Genomic DNA, 16,130 nt, shown 5'->3' with positions numbered 1-16,130 from the left:
AGTGAACTAGATGTTTTTTCCCTGACAATGAATTCATGGTCATTATTAGAATTCCACCATCTGCCAGGAGCGGGGTTTAAACCCAGGTCCCCAGAACATTATCTGGATCAACAGCCCAGCAACAATAGCACTAGGCCATCACCTCCCGAGTTACACAACATCAGAATTTATAAATTCAGTTCCAAATCCAGAAAAATCCAATGTGAGTTTTTATGGTGATTTTATTATTTTTTCCATATACTTAAATACATTTCCTAGTTAAGGAGAAGTGGATTTATTTTAAAAAGATGTCAGGTAATTACATCAACAATTTTGCAATAATGAAATGATCTTCATTTAAAGCCTTGCAATTGTGCACTCTGGTCTGTTCAATGTTATAATGGCCTTTGATAAGATTCTGTTAATATTTTGAATATAAAATTGTCCACTCATCCAGATATTGTCCAGAAGAGACTGTAGTTTTATTTGATGAATACAAAAAAGGAATATTGAAACACCTTTGTCAAACTGAGGCCAGTGTAAAAGGTTTGCAGTTTATCTTCATCCACTTGGAATTTGTTGCTTCCAAGTTTGACTCTTCCACTGTTGCAAAGTTAAATTTGCAGCTGAGTTTGGGTAAATATGGGAGAGCTTTTAATTTTATAGTATTTATCTTCTTTATGTTTTTAAATCATTGTATTTGAAGCTGACTCCTGTACACGAAGTTCCTCAGCTGGTTTCCAATTACAATGTAAATAAATTGTACATTATCTAGGTGTGTCCTGGGTTAGTAGAGAGGAACCAGTCTGATGAGTGTAGTAACTGATGAGCCAGCCTCAAAGTTCTGGAGACAGATTGGTTATAATGTTAATGTTCATTTGGATTTTCGCCAGTAGCCAAAATTAAAGTGTATAAGGGAACTGATGTAGGGACCTCGCCAATACAACTGCTAATAATTGTGGTGAACCATGTGAGTGCTCCTCAATGCAATGGTATTCAGCTTTGTGGGATCTGAGCGCCACCTACTGACTTTGACTGCTGCTTCTGTTCCTAAAGCTTTTCAGACACTTATTAGAATGCTAGCATGGAAGCAGGCCATTCAGCCCATCAAGTCCACATTGATCCTTGAAGAACATCCAAACCAGACCCACCACCCCACACCTGTATTTCCCATGGTTAATCCATCTACCCTGCACATCTCTGGACACTATTGGCAATTTAGTATAGTCAAACCACCTAACCTGCACATCTTTGGACAGTGGGAGGAAACCCAGAGCATCTGGAGGAAACCCGCACAGGCACAGGGAGAATGTGCAAACTCCACACAGGCAGTCACCCGATGGTGGAATTGAACCCATGTCCCTGGCGCTATGAGGCAGCAGTGCTAACCACTGAGTCACCGTGCTGCCCTGTTTTGGAAATGAATGATGACTGGTTTTCTCCTGATGTTTTAGTGTAGGTTTACATACAGGGTGATTTTTAATTCCCACCCCAGAGACCCCTTTGCTGAAGTGATTAATCAACAGTAATATGAAGGAGAATCTCAGTCCACACTCCTGAAAGAGTTTCATAGTCTTAAAATCAACCTCTTCAGGCCGGGACAGGTAGGATTTGAACACAGACTTTCTCGGTCTGATGGGTAAGGACACTACATTGCAATGTTGTGTCATCTGTTATATGTATGATATGACACAGCTCTGAAGGTAGGTGGGGTTTGAACTGGATTTCCTTGTCCAGTGATAGGGACATTGCCACAGTGCCACTAAAGCTTTAATAGAAGTCCATAGGACTTAAGACAATAACCTCATCATCCTGAAACTCTGGGACTAATTGAGCAGCAAATTGAAATGAAAGGCAACCCACTGCAATCGTGCTGAATCAGAAGTGATTCATTGAGGAAATTTAATCTTAGCATTAGATTTAGATCATTTGAGGGAAATCAGCCAGCGTTTTGTCTGATGATCCTATATCTGTACAATCCCAAACTTGCAGTTTCTGTCATTTCTGTGGACAGAGACGACAGAGACACGGGAACATCATTGATTCTGTCTTGGAACTATATTACCGTGTCATTGCTGGGTCAAAATCCTGAATCTCTGCACTTAACAGCATCAACTACATCACATGGATATGTCACTTCACCCCTGCTTTCTCAAGAGCAATTAAAGTTGGGCAATAAATGTTGGTCCAGAATCCCCAGAATTGTTACGGTACTGAAAGAGATCATTCCGTCCACTGTGTCTGCATTAGCTCTCTGAGCTGTTTAACCTAATGTCAATCTCCTGCATTTTCCCCATAAACCGGCATGTTGTTTCTATTTAAATAATCATCCAATGTCCTTTTGTGTGTCTCAGTTGAAGCTGCCTCCACCACAAGGTAGTGTATTCTTAATGCAAAAGTTTTTTTTTCCTTATCTCACTTTGAATTCTTCAACCAAAGATTTTAAAGCACTTTAACCCTGGTTCTTGATCCATTTATGAATGGGACTGGTTTCTCCCAATCCCTTCTGGAAAGACCCCTCATAAATTTGGAACCTTCTTTCTAACCTCTGGTTAGCCTTCTGCTCTGCAAGGAAAATAGACCCAGTTTGTTCACTCCATCCTCGCAAGTTGAAATGTCTCATCCCTGGAACCATTCTTGTAAACTCTGCCTCACTTTCACAAAGCATTCAGATCCTTTGTGCAGTGTGGCACCAAGAACTGTACCCAAAACTCCAGCTATGGCCCAACCAGTATCTTATATCAGTTCATTGTAACCTCCCTTGTCCTGTACTCCATGCTCCTATTTATGAAGTCTAGAATACGGTGTACTTTATTAACAGTGCCCTCTCCCTACCCTTAATGACTTACTTACAGCCATGTCTCTCTGTTCCTGCATACCCTTTAGAATAACATCCTTTAAAATACTATAGAATAATGTAGTATTTACACTGTCTCTCTATGTTCTTTCTAACAAAGTGAATCACCACAGACTTCTTCACATTGAACTTTATCTGACATCTATCTGCCAACTCCACCAATGCGTCAGTGTCCATTTTTAAGCTGGTTTTGGTAGCATTGCACACATCCCATGGGTTAGCAATAAAATACTCAAAGGGCAGTAGAAAGAAGTTCTCTTTCCTAAGAGTATTGTGAATAAAAGATAAGGATGTCCAAGGAATCAATGACATTGAGGTATAGATCAGGCATGATCTAACCAAGTAGTGAGACAGGTTCAAAGATCTGAATGCCCACCTGGTCCCATCTAAGACTTGTTGCCCCATCCTGTGGTATATCTTTACAGTTTCCACATCTTCTTAAACCCATTGCAATTTCCATTGTTTAGTTCGCTTCCCTAAACAGCAGGATTTGAAATGTTGCTTTAGATTTTCAGGTGGGATCTGCAGAAGGTGAGCGGCTGCAACACATCTTGTCCAATCTGAAAGTAAGTGTCATCTATTCTGTTTTAGGCATCGGAGGCTCGGCAGGAAACACTGCAGAAGGAGGTCAGGAGCAATACTGCAGCCCTCGAGCAGTGTAGCCAGACGAATAACTCACTGACAGCTCTGACGGTCGACATGCAGGTAGCAATGAATTGCTCAGTTGAGTTGATTGCTGCAGCAAAGTGCCACATCTCAGTGTCGAGGATGTAGACGTGGTGTAACAGATATCCAGGGATGTAGTTGCTTGTGACATGTCGAAGGTATTCACAAAACATGAAGTTGATGCTATTTAATTTCATCAGTGCCATTAGGATCTTGAAAGGCTGCCCTATGCTTTAAATGTAAAGTTGAGGGGGATCCAAGATGGCGGCGACCCAGCGAGACTGAGTCCACAGTGCTCTACCCAAAACTTGGGAAAAGTGGGCTATCCACCCCCACCACACTCGCTAAACCATTTATAATAGTTGTTAACCTTAAATAGTTACCTATTAGTACATTTAAATAGTCTAATACTAGCTGGAAAATGAGTAAAGGGAAGGGAACAGGCGGCTCTAAGAAAGCAGGGACCCCTCCCCCACCCTCTCCCTCTTCAGCTGCAACAAAGGTGTCTTCAGCTACTTCAGGAGATTTACCAATGAAGATGAGCTTTGAGGAGATGTTTGCCAGGTGGGAGGCGAAGATTGATGCTTTTATCGATGAGTCTCGGCAGAGCAGAGAAGCACTATCAGCCGAGCTGCAGAAGCAGGGCAGAGACATTCAGGAATTGGGGTGCCGAGTCAGAGAGGTGGAGTCGAAGGCCGCAGCCTCAGAGACTGGGATAAAATCAACAGCCGACCACATCCGTTTTCTCGAGAATCAAGTCCAGAACCTAGAAAACCACATTGATGACCTCGAAAATCGATGTGCCCGAGCACGAAGAGGGAGGTCAGCTGACAGCATTCTTAGAGCATTGACTGCCACAACTTTTAAATCTGCATAATGGATCAGGCCAGGTAAGGGTGGAATGGGCCTACCGGGTCACAGTACGTGGGCCCGGCTCAACCCAGCGCCCACGCCCGGTCCTGTTCCAGCTGCAGAGCTATAGGGAGAGGCAGATGCTCCTGGAAGCCTCAAGAAATCTGGGAAAAGATCCCCAAGCTATGACCCACAAAGGATCCAGGATCATGCTGTTCCAGGACTTCTCCCCAGCTTTGGTCCGAAAGAGGAAGGCATTCGATGAGGCGAAGAAGCGTTTAAGGGACTTAAACTCCTTACGATATCCAGCGACGCTACGCCTTAGCCACGAAGGATCCATATATAACTTCGGATCACCAGAGAAGGCTAAGGAATTCTTGGACTCTCTTAAATAAACTGTAAGAGATTGTGGACGCTGGTCTGCCTTTCCCATTATTTTGGTTTACATCCCTTCATCTTTACTTATCTTTCCCCCTATGTGTGTATGTATATATATATGTTGGGGCGTTTGGTTAATGTTGATGGGGAGAGGTGGTTACCTTATTCTATTTTACTTCTGTTTTTAGGAGCGGGGTTGTTTTTCTTTCCCCTGTTATTTTGTGGTATTATATTTAATTATTACATGTTGAGATTGTAATCTTATAGTTATATATGGTATTAATATTCCCAAATATATTTAGATGTGGGTGTGGGTGGGGGTGGGGTGTTCACTGTTAACTCTAGCTTTATATTATATTTGAATTCTCCTCATTTTATTGGGGAACACCTGGGTCAAGGGTGGGGCACTGATTGGAAGAGGGTAAGATGGACTGTGGGAGAGGAAGTGACGCTCCCTGGGAACAAGGGAGAAAATCTCCAATTCGGAATGTTTTATATTTTTTATACTTAGAAAGAGTTTTTTGTTATATTGTTTTGAGTGTATCAGAGAGTCTTTACTTTTGTAAATCTTGTAAGCTCCATGCTCGGGATGTTCTAGATAGGGTTTCCCCTCCCGAGGGGTCTCGGATCTGTCCAGATGATTATGGCTGAACAGTCGGTTAAGTGGTGCACCTGGAATGTCAGGGGGAGTAATTCGCCAGTTAAAAGGAAGAAAATATTATCAAATCTTAAGAAGGAGAGAGTTGATATAGCTCTCCTACAGGAGACACACCTGTCGGATAAAGAACACTTAAAATTACGACAGGGCGGATTTGATCAGGCCTTTTTTTCCTCTTTTAATTCAAAAAGCAGGGGAGTCGTTATCCTTGTCCGGAAGAACTTCCCTTTGAAAATTCTAAATCAGATAAAAGACGAATCTGGACGATATATTTTGATTAAAGCCCTCATAAATGGAGAGGAATATGGGATCTTAAATGTGTACTGCCCCCCGGCACACCCCTTTAAATTCATAACGGAAGTTTTTTCAAAACTGATGGCCTTTGGTGCCCGTCATACAATTATAGGGGGAGACTTTAATTGTATTATGGATCCGGAAATAGACAGGATTCCCAAGAGTGCCGCTGGAGTATCTCCCAGATCTAGACAACTGGCGGACCTGAATAAAGAATTAGGATTGGTAGATGTATGGAGATGTCTCCATCCACAGGGTAGAGATTTTTCTTTCTACTCTAATCCACATAAATGTCACACAAGAATTGATATGTTTTTTGCCCCATCGATTTTTCTAAACTCTATAGCAACCTGTAAAATAGGTACTATAGCAATCTCTGACCATGCCGCTGTATACATGGAAACTAAGGTAAAGAACAATGGGACATCTGCTCGGCATTGGCGTATGGACCCCTTCCTGATAAAAGATAGCAAATTTTCAAAGTACTTCTCCCAAGAACTTAAAACTTTTTTAGAAATTAATACTGGTACGGCTAGCAATCCGTCAATGATGTGGGAGACCATCAAAGCTTATGCACGAGGTTTGATCATCTCCTATTCAGCGACCCAGAGGAAAATGAAGGGAGAGCAACAGCGTCTGCTCGAAGCTCGCCTAAAAGCAGCCGAAACAGCATACGCTGATAGACCTTCTATCACAAAATTGCAGAGGATTACAGCACTTAGGACAGCTTTAAACACCGCGCTTACTCAAACGGCTAAAAGGGAAATATTATTTGCGAAACAAAGATTATATGAATATGGCGACAAACCGGGTAGATACTTAGCATTTCTTGCAAAGAAAAAGAAAGCCCCTCAAACTATTCCAACCATCAAGGAAAGTACAGGTACCCTGACTCATGATCATAAAAAGATCAATGCGACCTTTAAAGAATTTTATTCTGAACTATATAGATCGCAGGATTGTGAAGATAGGATTAGGAGGATGCAGTCATTTTTTAAAAATTTGACCTTCCTGGGCCTGACTCCGGAACAGGTGTCGACCCTAAATACCCCTTTAACAGTCCAAGAAATACTTGAGGCAATTAGGCAACTTCAGAGCGGAAAAGCACCGGGCCCGGATGGTTTTCAAGCTGAATTCTATAAAGAATTTACAGGAATATTGGTTGACCCACTTATGGATATGTATAATTTTGCGCATAGTCAGGTCTGTCTCCCGCCCACGCTGAAAGAAGCAAATATTTCTCTTATCCTCAAAAAAGGAAAAGACCCAGAAGATTGTACATCTTACAGACCAATATCCTTACTAAATGTAGACTTTAAAATTCTCTCAAAAATGTTAGCACTAAGACTAGAAAGGGTACTGCCATATATTATAAAGGAGGACCAGACGGGATTTATTAAGGGCCGCAGATCATCCAATAATATCAGAAGGGTCTTGAATATGATCCAAGCCTGTCATCAGGGAAAGATACCAGGAGTAGTAATTTCATTGGATGCGGAAAAGGCATTTGATAGGGTTGAATGGTCATATTTATTTTACACATTGGAAAGGTTTGGCGTTGGACAGGTGTTTACCAAATGGGTTTCAACATTGTATAATGACCCCAAAGCAGCTGTTATTACTAATGGGTTAAGATCGGATGGCTTCAGTGTGGGTAGGGGCTGCCGTCAAGGATGTCCTCTCTCACCATTGTTGTTTACACTGATAATCGAACCATTAGCAGAAGCCATCCGGACTGATCCTAATATAACGGCCCCGAGGATTGGTACAGGTAAACACAAAATTACCCTCTATGCAGATGACGTTCTCTTATTCCTCAGTAATCCTTTAATGTCAGTGCCTCGTCTAATTCAAGTTATTAATACATTTAGTGCATTCTCAGGCTATAAAATTAATTTTTCAAAATCGGAAGCCATGCCAATGGGTGGTCTGGCTATGATACCCCACTTAATGGACGGATCCCCTTTTCCCTTCCGTTGGTCCCTGGAGGGCTTCTTATATTTAGGTATTTTTATCACGCCAGTATTTGATCAGCTGTATAGGGCTAATTTTGTACAATTAATGGAAAGGATAAGGCAGGACCTCCAGCGATGGAGAGACCTTCCGATTTCCTGGCTAGGGAGAATAGCATTAATTAAAATGAATGTTCTGCCCTGTCTCTTATATCCTATGAGAATGCTCCCGCTGATGCTGCCAAGGCTAGCCCTACGTAAATTATATGGCTGGTTGGGCTCCTTTATTTGGAACCATAGACGGCCCCTTATTAAGCTGAAGAAGCTACAGCTTCCACAGGCAAGGGGAGGACTGGACTTCCCAGACTTTAGGAAATATCAGTTAAGCTCCCTACTAAGTTACATAGCTGATTGGGTTTCATCTGATCCACAATCAATTTGGCTGGATATCGAAGCCTCCCAAGTAAAATACCCACTTATTAACCTTTTATTTTCAGATAAGAGGAAAATCATTACAGACCACTGTAAAAATCCCATAATATTAAACACAATTAAGGCCTGGAATATAATGCGGCAAAATGAGGGTAACTCACATAAAACATCCCCCCATGCAGCAATAGTAGGCGCATGGGGATTCCAACCGGGGATTACAGATGCCACCTTTAAACTCTGGAGATCCAGGGGCATCTCATGCTTAGGGGACCTATTTAAAGATGGGATCCTGATGTCCTTTGAGCAGCTGCGTCTGAAATTCGGAATACCTAATGGGGAACTCTTTCGATACTTCCAAGTTCGAGATTATATACAGAGGAAGACTACATTAATAGATAGTCTTTATAAATCAGACAGAGAACGTAATGTCTTACGACCAGCGGGGGCATCCTCCGTTAGTACTATATACCATTTGCTACATGATGGAGTCTCAGGAGACATGGATGACCTGCTTAAAACATGGGAGCAGGACTTGGGGCTAGAAATCTCTGAGGATATGTGGAATGACATTTGGGAAAATGCTAGAAGAATTGCTATCTGTAACAGAACCCAGGCTATCCAACTAAAGATACTTCATAGGGCCCATATAGCTCCGGCTCGACTGGCAAAATTTAAGGCAGGAGCATCTCCAATGTGTCCTAAATGCAAAATAGAGGTGGGTACTCTTGTACATTGTCTGTGGACTTGTCAGAAAATCCGCAGATACTGGACTAAAGTGGCAAATACCCTGACAGGAATTTTAGGAACGGAAATTAGGGTGGACCCTGTATCTCTCCTTTTGGGCTTTTCGAACCTCTCATCTCTGGATATGCATGGGAAGAGACTATTTTCTATTCTCTCTTTCTGTGCAAGGAAAAATATTTTGGTGAACTGGGTGGCTGAGGGCCCCCCTGGACTTTCAAATTGGCACAGATTAATTATGGAATATATCCCCCTTGACTTCCTCACAAATATGGTGCACCGAAAAACTGAATTATTTTATAAAATATGGCAGCCCTTTTTGAATTATATAAATGCAGATATTTCGGCTATCCTAACAAGGGCTTTTATTTAGTGAAGATTTCAGACCGGGCTGCTCCGAGGCCCCTTGGGAGAGGAATCCTGCACGAATACGGGTTTTATTATATTTGATGTTTATACATTCCGAGCATGTAAGAGACTTAGGTATACACTCTGGTTAGTTATAGGTTAGCTTAGTAGAAAGTTGAGTTTTTTTTCTTTCTTTTTTTCGTTTCTTTTTTTTCTTTTTTTTTGTTTTCTTTCTTTCTCTATTCTTTGTTAAATTATGACTATTGTATATATGATTTAATTGTACATCAATGTTTGTATTTGAGAGTTTTGTTTATTTTTGTAAATTTGCAAAAATGTTAAATTTCAATAAAAATATCTACAAAAAAAATGTAAAGTTGAAAGCATGTTCTTATGAATAAATTTGAGCCCACAGGGGGCAACAGGGGATAGAAATGCAGTGGGTACATTCTAACTTGTGCATTTATGTAAATGGACAGAAGTGGGTACTGCAGATGCTGGAGATTAGAGTCAAGATTAGAGTGGTGCTGGAAAAGCAGAGCAGGTCAGGCAGCATCTGAGGAGCAAGAAAATCGATGTTTCGACAAAGCCCTTCATCCAATTATGTAAATGGATCACTTGTGTCTCGCCCAGTTTTCCAGTGAGAATAAATGTTGGGAGAGATACAAAATAAGTTACTCCAATCCCAAAACCCAAATTGAATTATGATACTAAACATTAACATTTTTCTTAGTAATAACATATTCATAGAATACAGCAATATTTATCTCTGCTTCCTACCTACTAATCCAGTGACATAACAGTTTCTCTTTATAAGTGTATTAAATAGTTACTTAAACAATATTGTGTATCTTAATATAGGTAACGTCCTATTGACAAGACAAACTAAATAATTTTTATTATTACAGAAGGTCACAAGAAACAGAGAGGCTAAAGTTAGAAGGTCCTGTGGTAGGGTTGTGGTATTCCTACATCTAGGCCAGAGGTCAGGAGGTGATGCACAGAAAGGTGCATCATATCATGTCCAAATGGGTTGTTCAGTTTTGTTTTACACAGGCTCCAGTTAAAATTCCATTTCCCCACTTCAGAATGAGAGCAATGTTTGGTTTTAAAAGTGTAAACTTTTAATGAGATTTAATTTCCTTTCAGCAATTAGAGTGGATGATTGGGGGAATGTGTGGATTCTACAGTTCTGAGGTCCCGGAAGAGCAGAATCAAATGTCTACCAGGTTTTCCTACACCATTATCACCGTGTTAGTCAAAATCTGTGGTTTTAGCTTTTATTAGAATTCCGATAAGTCATCTAACTTTCACATTTTGGCCCAGTCAGATGCAGATCTTTTAATAAAATGAGATGTGGGTGTTGCTGGCTAGGCCAGCATTTATTACCCTGGAAAAGGTGCGAGAGAGCTACTTCACAGATACACTCACAAAAACAGGGAGGGAGTTCCAGGACATTGACCCAGCTGCATAGATATAACTATCACAGTGCGTTGTCTTGAGAAGTACAATCAACCAGTAATCTGAGTGTTGATATAGATTCCTGCATTTGTCATTCATGCTCATAAATATGTACATTAGTACTGAAAAAAACAAATGTTCCCATAAAGTGTCTTTGAATCACTGTCAAAATGATTGCCAGAGAACACCTGGGTAACAGGCGTTTTATGACCGAGGTTATGACCCATGTGCTTTGTTTTTGTCAGAGATCTCTCCTCGATTCGACAGTGACTGCCAACAAGAGGAGGGAGGAAATGGAAACACTCCGTAGGAACTATCACAAATCACTGGAGGAAATGAAAGAGAAGGATCAGCAGATTGAGAATGCACAAGCTGAAAATCAGATTCTCAAACTCAAGGTAAACAATGTACTGAGGCATGACTACACATTAAACATAACCATATAGTCTATCAATAGACTGGATGCAGCACCTATCTTTTTTATTGATTAATGAATGTTGGACTAGATATTCCATTGAATTGATATTGAATGCTGAAGAACCGTACACAATATTCGGTAATTAGTATAACATGTTGGAGAAGTATCATTACAGTTTGACATTAATGGATTGAAACTTTCGGAAATGTGCCTGTTTGCTGTTCCTTTGTTGGTGAGGGTTCACACACTGTATCCCACATTGGTATAATTTACCCTTTACTCTTACAGATGTTTCTGGTTCACACAAGAAACTGAGTTTGATGACCTTCTAACTCTTGCTTTTTCTGAGCTTCCCATCCCTGAGACCTTTATTTTACATCACTACCAGTCATAGCAACAGATCATCAGTAATGGTGATTATTATTAATACACCATTATGGGTCAATCCCCATAACCCCACATTTCCCAAGGCTAATCAACCTAGCACACCCCTGAATACTCTGGGTAATTTCGCATGGCCAATCCATCTAATCTGCACATCTCTGGACTGTGGGGAGAAACCACAGAAAGTGCAAACACTACATAGACAGTTTCTGAAGGTGGAATTGAACCTGGGTCTCTGGCAGCGTGAGGCAGCAGTGCTAGCCTCTAAGCCCCATGCCACAATTAGTCCTATATAAAATATTGTATGTGCATCTGATTTCAATTTCATCAAATATAAAAATAATTATTTAAAAATCATATCCTACTATTTGTTTTTTCGTCAATCCACCCTCCCTTATGGATAGGAGCTGTTGGTTGACAGAAGAGATATCCTTGAGTGGAAACATTCCATAATATTTGACTTAAATTTACCTCAGGGTGTTTGAATATGGATCACTTCCCTACATAGGACATAGAACATTACAGCGCAGTACAGGCCCTTCGGCCCTCAGTGTTGCGCAACCTGTGAAACCAATCTGAAGCTCATTTATCCTACGCTATTCCATTTCCATCCATATATTTATCCAATGACCATTTAAATGCCTTAAAGTTGGTGAGTCTACTACAGTTGCAGACAGTAGGTTCCACGACCCTACTACTCTCTGAGTAAAGAACCCACATCTGACATCTGTCCTATACAGAACATAGAAAAGTACAGCATTCACAACTCTCTGTGAAAAGAACCTACCTCTGACGTCTCCTTTATATCTTCCTCCTAATATCTTCAAACTATGACTTCTAACACCAGTCAATCCTGCCCTGGGGAAAGTCTCTGGCTATTGACTCTATCTATTCCTCTCATTATTTATCACCCCACAATTTAAAGCTATGCCCCCTTGTGCTAGCCATCACCATCCAAGGAAAAAAATTCTCACTATCTACCCTATCTAACCCTCTGATTATCTGATATGTCTCAATTAAGTCACTCCTCAACCTTCTTCCCCCTAATGAAAACAGCCTCAAGTCACTCAGCCTTTCTTCATAAGACCTTCCCTCCATACCAGGTAACATCCCATTAAATCTCCTCTGAACCCTTTCCAAAGCTTCCATATCCTTCCTATAATCGGTGACCAGAACTATACACAATACTCCAAATGCAGCCACATCAGAGTTTTGTAAAGCTGCAGCATGACCTTTTGGCTCTGAAACTCAATCCCTCTCCCAAAAAAAACTAACATACCGTATGCCTTCTTAATAACCCTTTCGACCTGAGTGGGAACTTTCAGGGATCTATGTACATGGACACCGAGATCTGTCTGTTCATCGACACTACCAAGATTCTTACCATTTGTCCAGTACTCTTTATTCGTGTTGCTCTTTCCAAAGTGAATCACCTCACACTTTTTCGCATTAAACTCCATTTGCCACCTCTCAGCCCAACTCTGCAGCTTATCTATGTCCCTCTGTAACCTGCAACATCCTTCAGCACTATCCACAACTCCACCGACCTTCGTGTCATCCGCAAATTTACTAATCCATCCTTCTAGATCTTCATCTACGTCATTTATAAAAATGACAACCAGACCCAAAACAGATCCTTGTGGTACACCACTAGTAACTGAACTCTAGGACGAACATTTCCCATCAACCACCACCCTCTGTCTTCTTTCAGCTAGCTATTTTCTGATCCAAACCGCTAAATCACCCTCAATCCCATGCCTCCGTATTTTGTACAGTAGCCTACCATGGGGAACCTTATCAAACGCCTTACTGAAATCCATATACATCACATCAACCACTTTACCCTCTCCACCTGTTTTGTCACCATCCCAAAGAACTCAATCAGGTTTGTGAGGCATGACCTACCCTTCACAAAACTGTGTTGACTATCCCTAATCAACTTATTCATCTCTAGATAATTATAAATCCTTTCCAACACTTTACCCACAACCGAAGTAAGGCTCACTTGGTCTATAATTACCAGGGTTGTCTCTACTCCCGTTCTGGAACATGGGACAACATTTGCTCTCCTCCAGTCTTCTGGAACTATTCCTGTAGACACTGACGACATAAAGATTAAAGCCAAAGGCTCTGCAATCTCTTCCCTGGCTTCCCAGAGAATCCTTGGATAAATCCCATCCGGCCTGGGAACCTATCTATTTTCACACTTTCCAGAATTGCTAACACCTCCTCCTTGTGAACCTCAATCCCATCTGGTCTAGTAGCCTGTACCTCAGTATTCTCCTCGATAACATTGTATTTTTCCAGTGTGAATACTGACAAAAAATATTCATTTAGTGCTTCCCCTATCTCCTTGGACTACACGCACAACTTCCCACTACTATCCTTGATTGGCCCTAATCTTTCTCTAATCATTCTTTTATTCCTGATATACCTACAGAAAGCTTTAGAGTTTTCCTTGAGCCTACCTGCCAAAGAATCCTCATGTCCCCTCCTGGCTCCTCTTAGCTCTGTCTTTAGGTCTTTCCTGGCTAATTTGTAACTTGCAAACGTCCTAACTGAGCCTCCATGTCTCATCCTAATATAAGCCTTCCTCTTTCTCTTGACAAGAGATGCAACTTCTTTAGTAAACCACAGCTCCCTCGCTCGACCATTTCCTCCCTGCCTGACAGGTACATACTTATCAAGGACACGCAGTAGCTGTTCCTTGAACAAGCTCTACATTTCAGTTGTGCCCATCCCCTGCAGTTTCCTTCCCCATCCTATGCATCCTAAGTCTTGCCTAATTGCATCATAATTGCCTTTCCCCCAGCAATAACTCCTGCCCTGCATTGTATACTTATCCCTTTCCATCGCCAAAGTAAACATAACTGAATTGTGGTCACTATCACCTAAGTGCTCACCTACCTCCGAATCTAATGCCTGGCGGGTTCATTACCCAGTACCAAATGCGATGTGGCCTCGCCCCTTGTTGGCTTGTCTACATACTGTGTCAAGAAACCCTCCTGCACACATTGGATAAAAACTGACTCATCTAAAGTACTCAAATTATACTATTTCCAGTCAATATTTGGAAAGTTAAGGTCCCCCATAACAACTACCCTGTACTTTCGCTCCTATCCAGAATCATCTTTGCTATCCTTTTCTCTACTTCTCTGGAACTACTTGCAGGCCTATAGAAAACTGCCAACAGGGTGACCTCTCTTTTCCTGTTTCTAACCTCAGCCCATACTACCTCAGTGAATGTGTCCTCAAATGTTCTTTCTGCCACCTAATACTGTCCTTGACTAACAATGCCACACCTCCCCCTCTTTTACTATCTTCTCTGTTCTTACTGAAACATCTAAATCCTGGAACTGGCAATAGCCATTTCTGTCCCTGCTCTATTCATATCTCCAAAATGGCCACAAAATCAAAGTCCCAGGTACCAACCCCTGCCTGCAAGTTCACCCACTTTATTCCGGATGCTCCTGGCGTTGAAGTCGACACACTTCAAAGCACCTGCTTGCTAGAGAACTCTTGCGACCTTGAAACCATACTTCTGACCTCACTACTCTCAACTTCCTGGACAATGGAACTATAATTTAGATTCCCATCCCCCTGCTGAATTAATTTAAACCCTCCCATAGAGCATTAGCAAAATTCCCCCCCCCCCACCCAAGGATATGGGTAGCCCTCTGGCTCAAGTGTAGACCATCCTGTCTGTAGAGGTCCCACCTCCCCCAGAAAGAGCCCCAATTATCCAGGAATCTGAAACCCTCCCGGCCTTCACCATCCCTGTAGCCATGTGTTCAACTCCTCTCTCTCCCTATTCCTCACCTCGCACGTGGCACCGGCAACAAACCAGAGATACCACCTATGTGGATCACGACTTGGGGCTGCTCCCCCTCCCCCTCAAGGATCCCGAAAACACGATCTGAGACATCATGAACCCTGACACCTGGGAGGTAACACACCAACCATGAGTCTCTCTTGTTCCCACAGAACCTCTTATCTGTCCCCCAAACAATGGTGTCTCCAATGACTAATGCTCTGCTCATCTTCCCCCCTTCCTTTCTGAACAACAGGGACAGACTCTCTGCCAGAGACCTATTCCCCATGACTTACCCCTGGTAAATCGGTTTGCCACCAGTATCCAAAATGGTATACTTGTTGTTGAGGGGAACGGCCACAGGGGATCCTTGATTGCTTGCCAGTTCACTTTCCGTCCCCTGACAGTAACCCATCTGCCTCTTTCTTGCACCTGAAGTGTGACTACTTCCCTGTAACTCCTCTCAATAACCCCTTTGTCTCCCGAATGATCTCGTTCATCCAGCTCCAATTCCCTAACGCGGATTTCAAGAAGCTGGAGTTGGGGGCACTTCCTGCAGAGGAAGTCAGCAGGGACACTAATGGTGACCCTTACCTCCCACATTCTACAGGAGGAACATTCAACCGCCCTAACTGCCATTCCCACTGTTCTAAATTCCCAATGAGACTTCCCAGCAGGCCCCTGGTTCTTGCTGTCTCTCCTCCCACTGCTGCTACTACTGGACAAATGGAGTGACCTTAAAGAGACAGTCCTCACAAAATACACAGTACCTTAATAAGTAGAAATCACAACCACGCTCCAGATTATCTGGAAGGAATGATGATCTGGGCAATCAGCTGATGAATTATAAAAATGGAGGTGAAGCATATTTACATATTATCAATGACAGGAAGTGATGC

General features: G+C 42.0%; 1 protein-coding gene across 1 annotated transcript in view; it reads left to right on the top strand.

The window, feature by feature from the left end:
- myzap (myocardial zonula adherens protein) overlaps positions 1–16,130 on the top strand; it is a 69,341-nt gene that overhangs the window by 25,338 nt on the left and 27,873 nt on the right. Inside the window, exons 6-7 of the mRNA XM_060852835.1 lie at positions 3,428–3,541; positions 10,864–11,016. Of these exons, the coding sequence (XP_060708818.1) occupies positions 3,428–3,541; positions 10,864–11,016 (267 nt within the window). The remainder of the gene's footprint in view (positions 1–3,427; positions 3,542–10,863; positions 11,017–16,130) is intronic.

Source organism: Hemiscyllium ocellatum, chromosome 39 (assembly GCF_020745735.1).
Source record: "Hemiscyllium ocellatum isolate sHemOce1 chromosome 39, sHemOce1.pat.X.cur, whole genome shotgun sequence".
Classification (NCBI taxonomy): domain Eukaryota; kingdom Metazoa; phylum Chordata; class Chondrichthyes; order Orectolobiformes; family Hemiscylliidae; genus Hemiscyllium; species Hemiscyllium ocellatum.
Note: the sequence above shows the minus strand (reverse complement) of the source record. Positions and strands in the feature narration are given on the sequence as shown.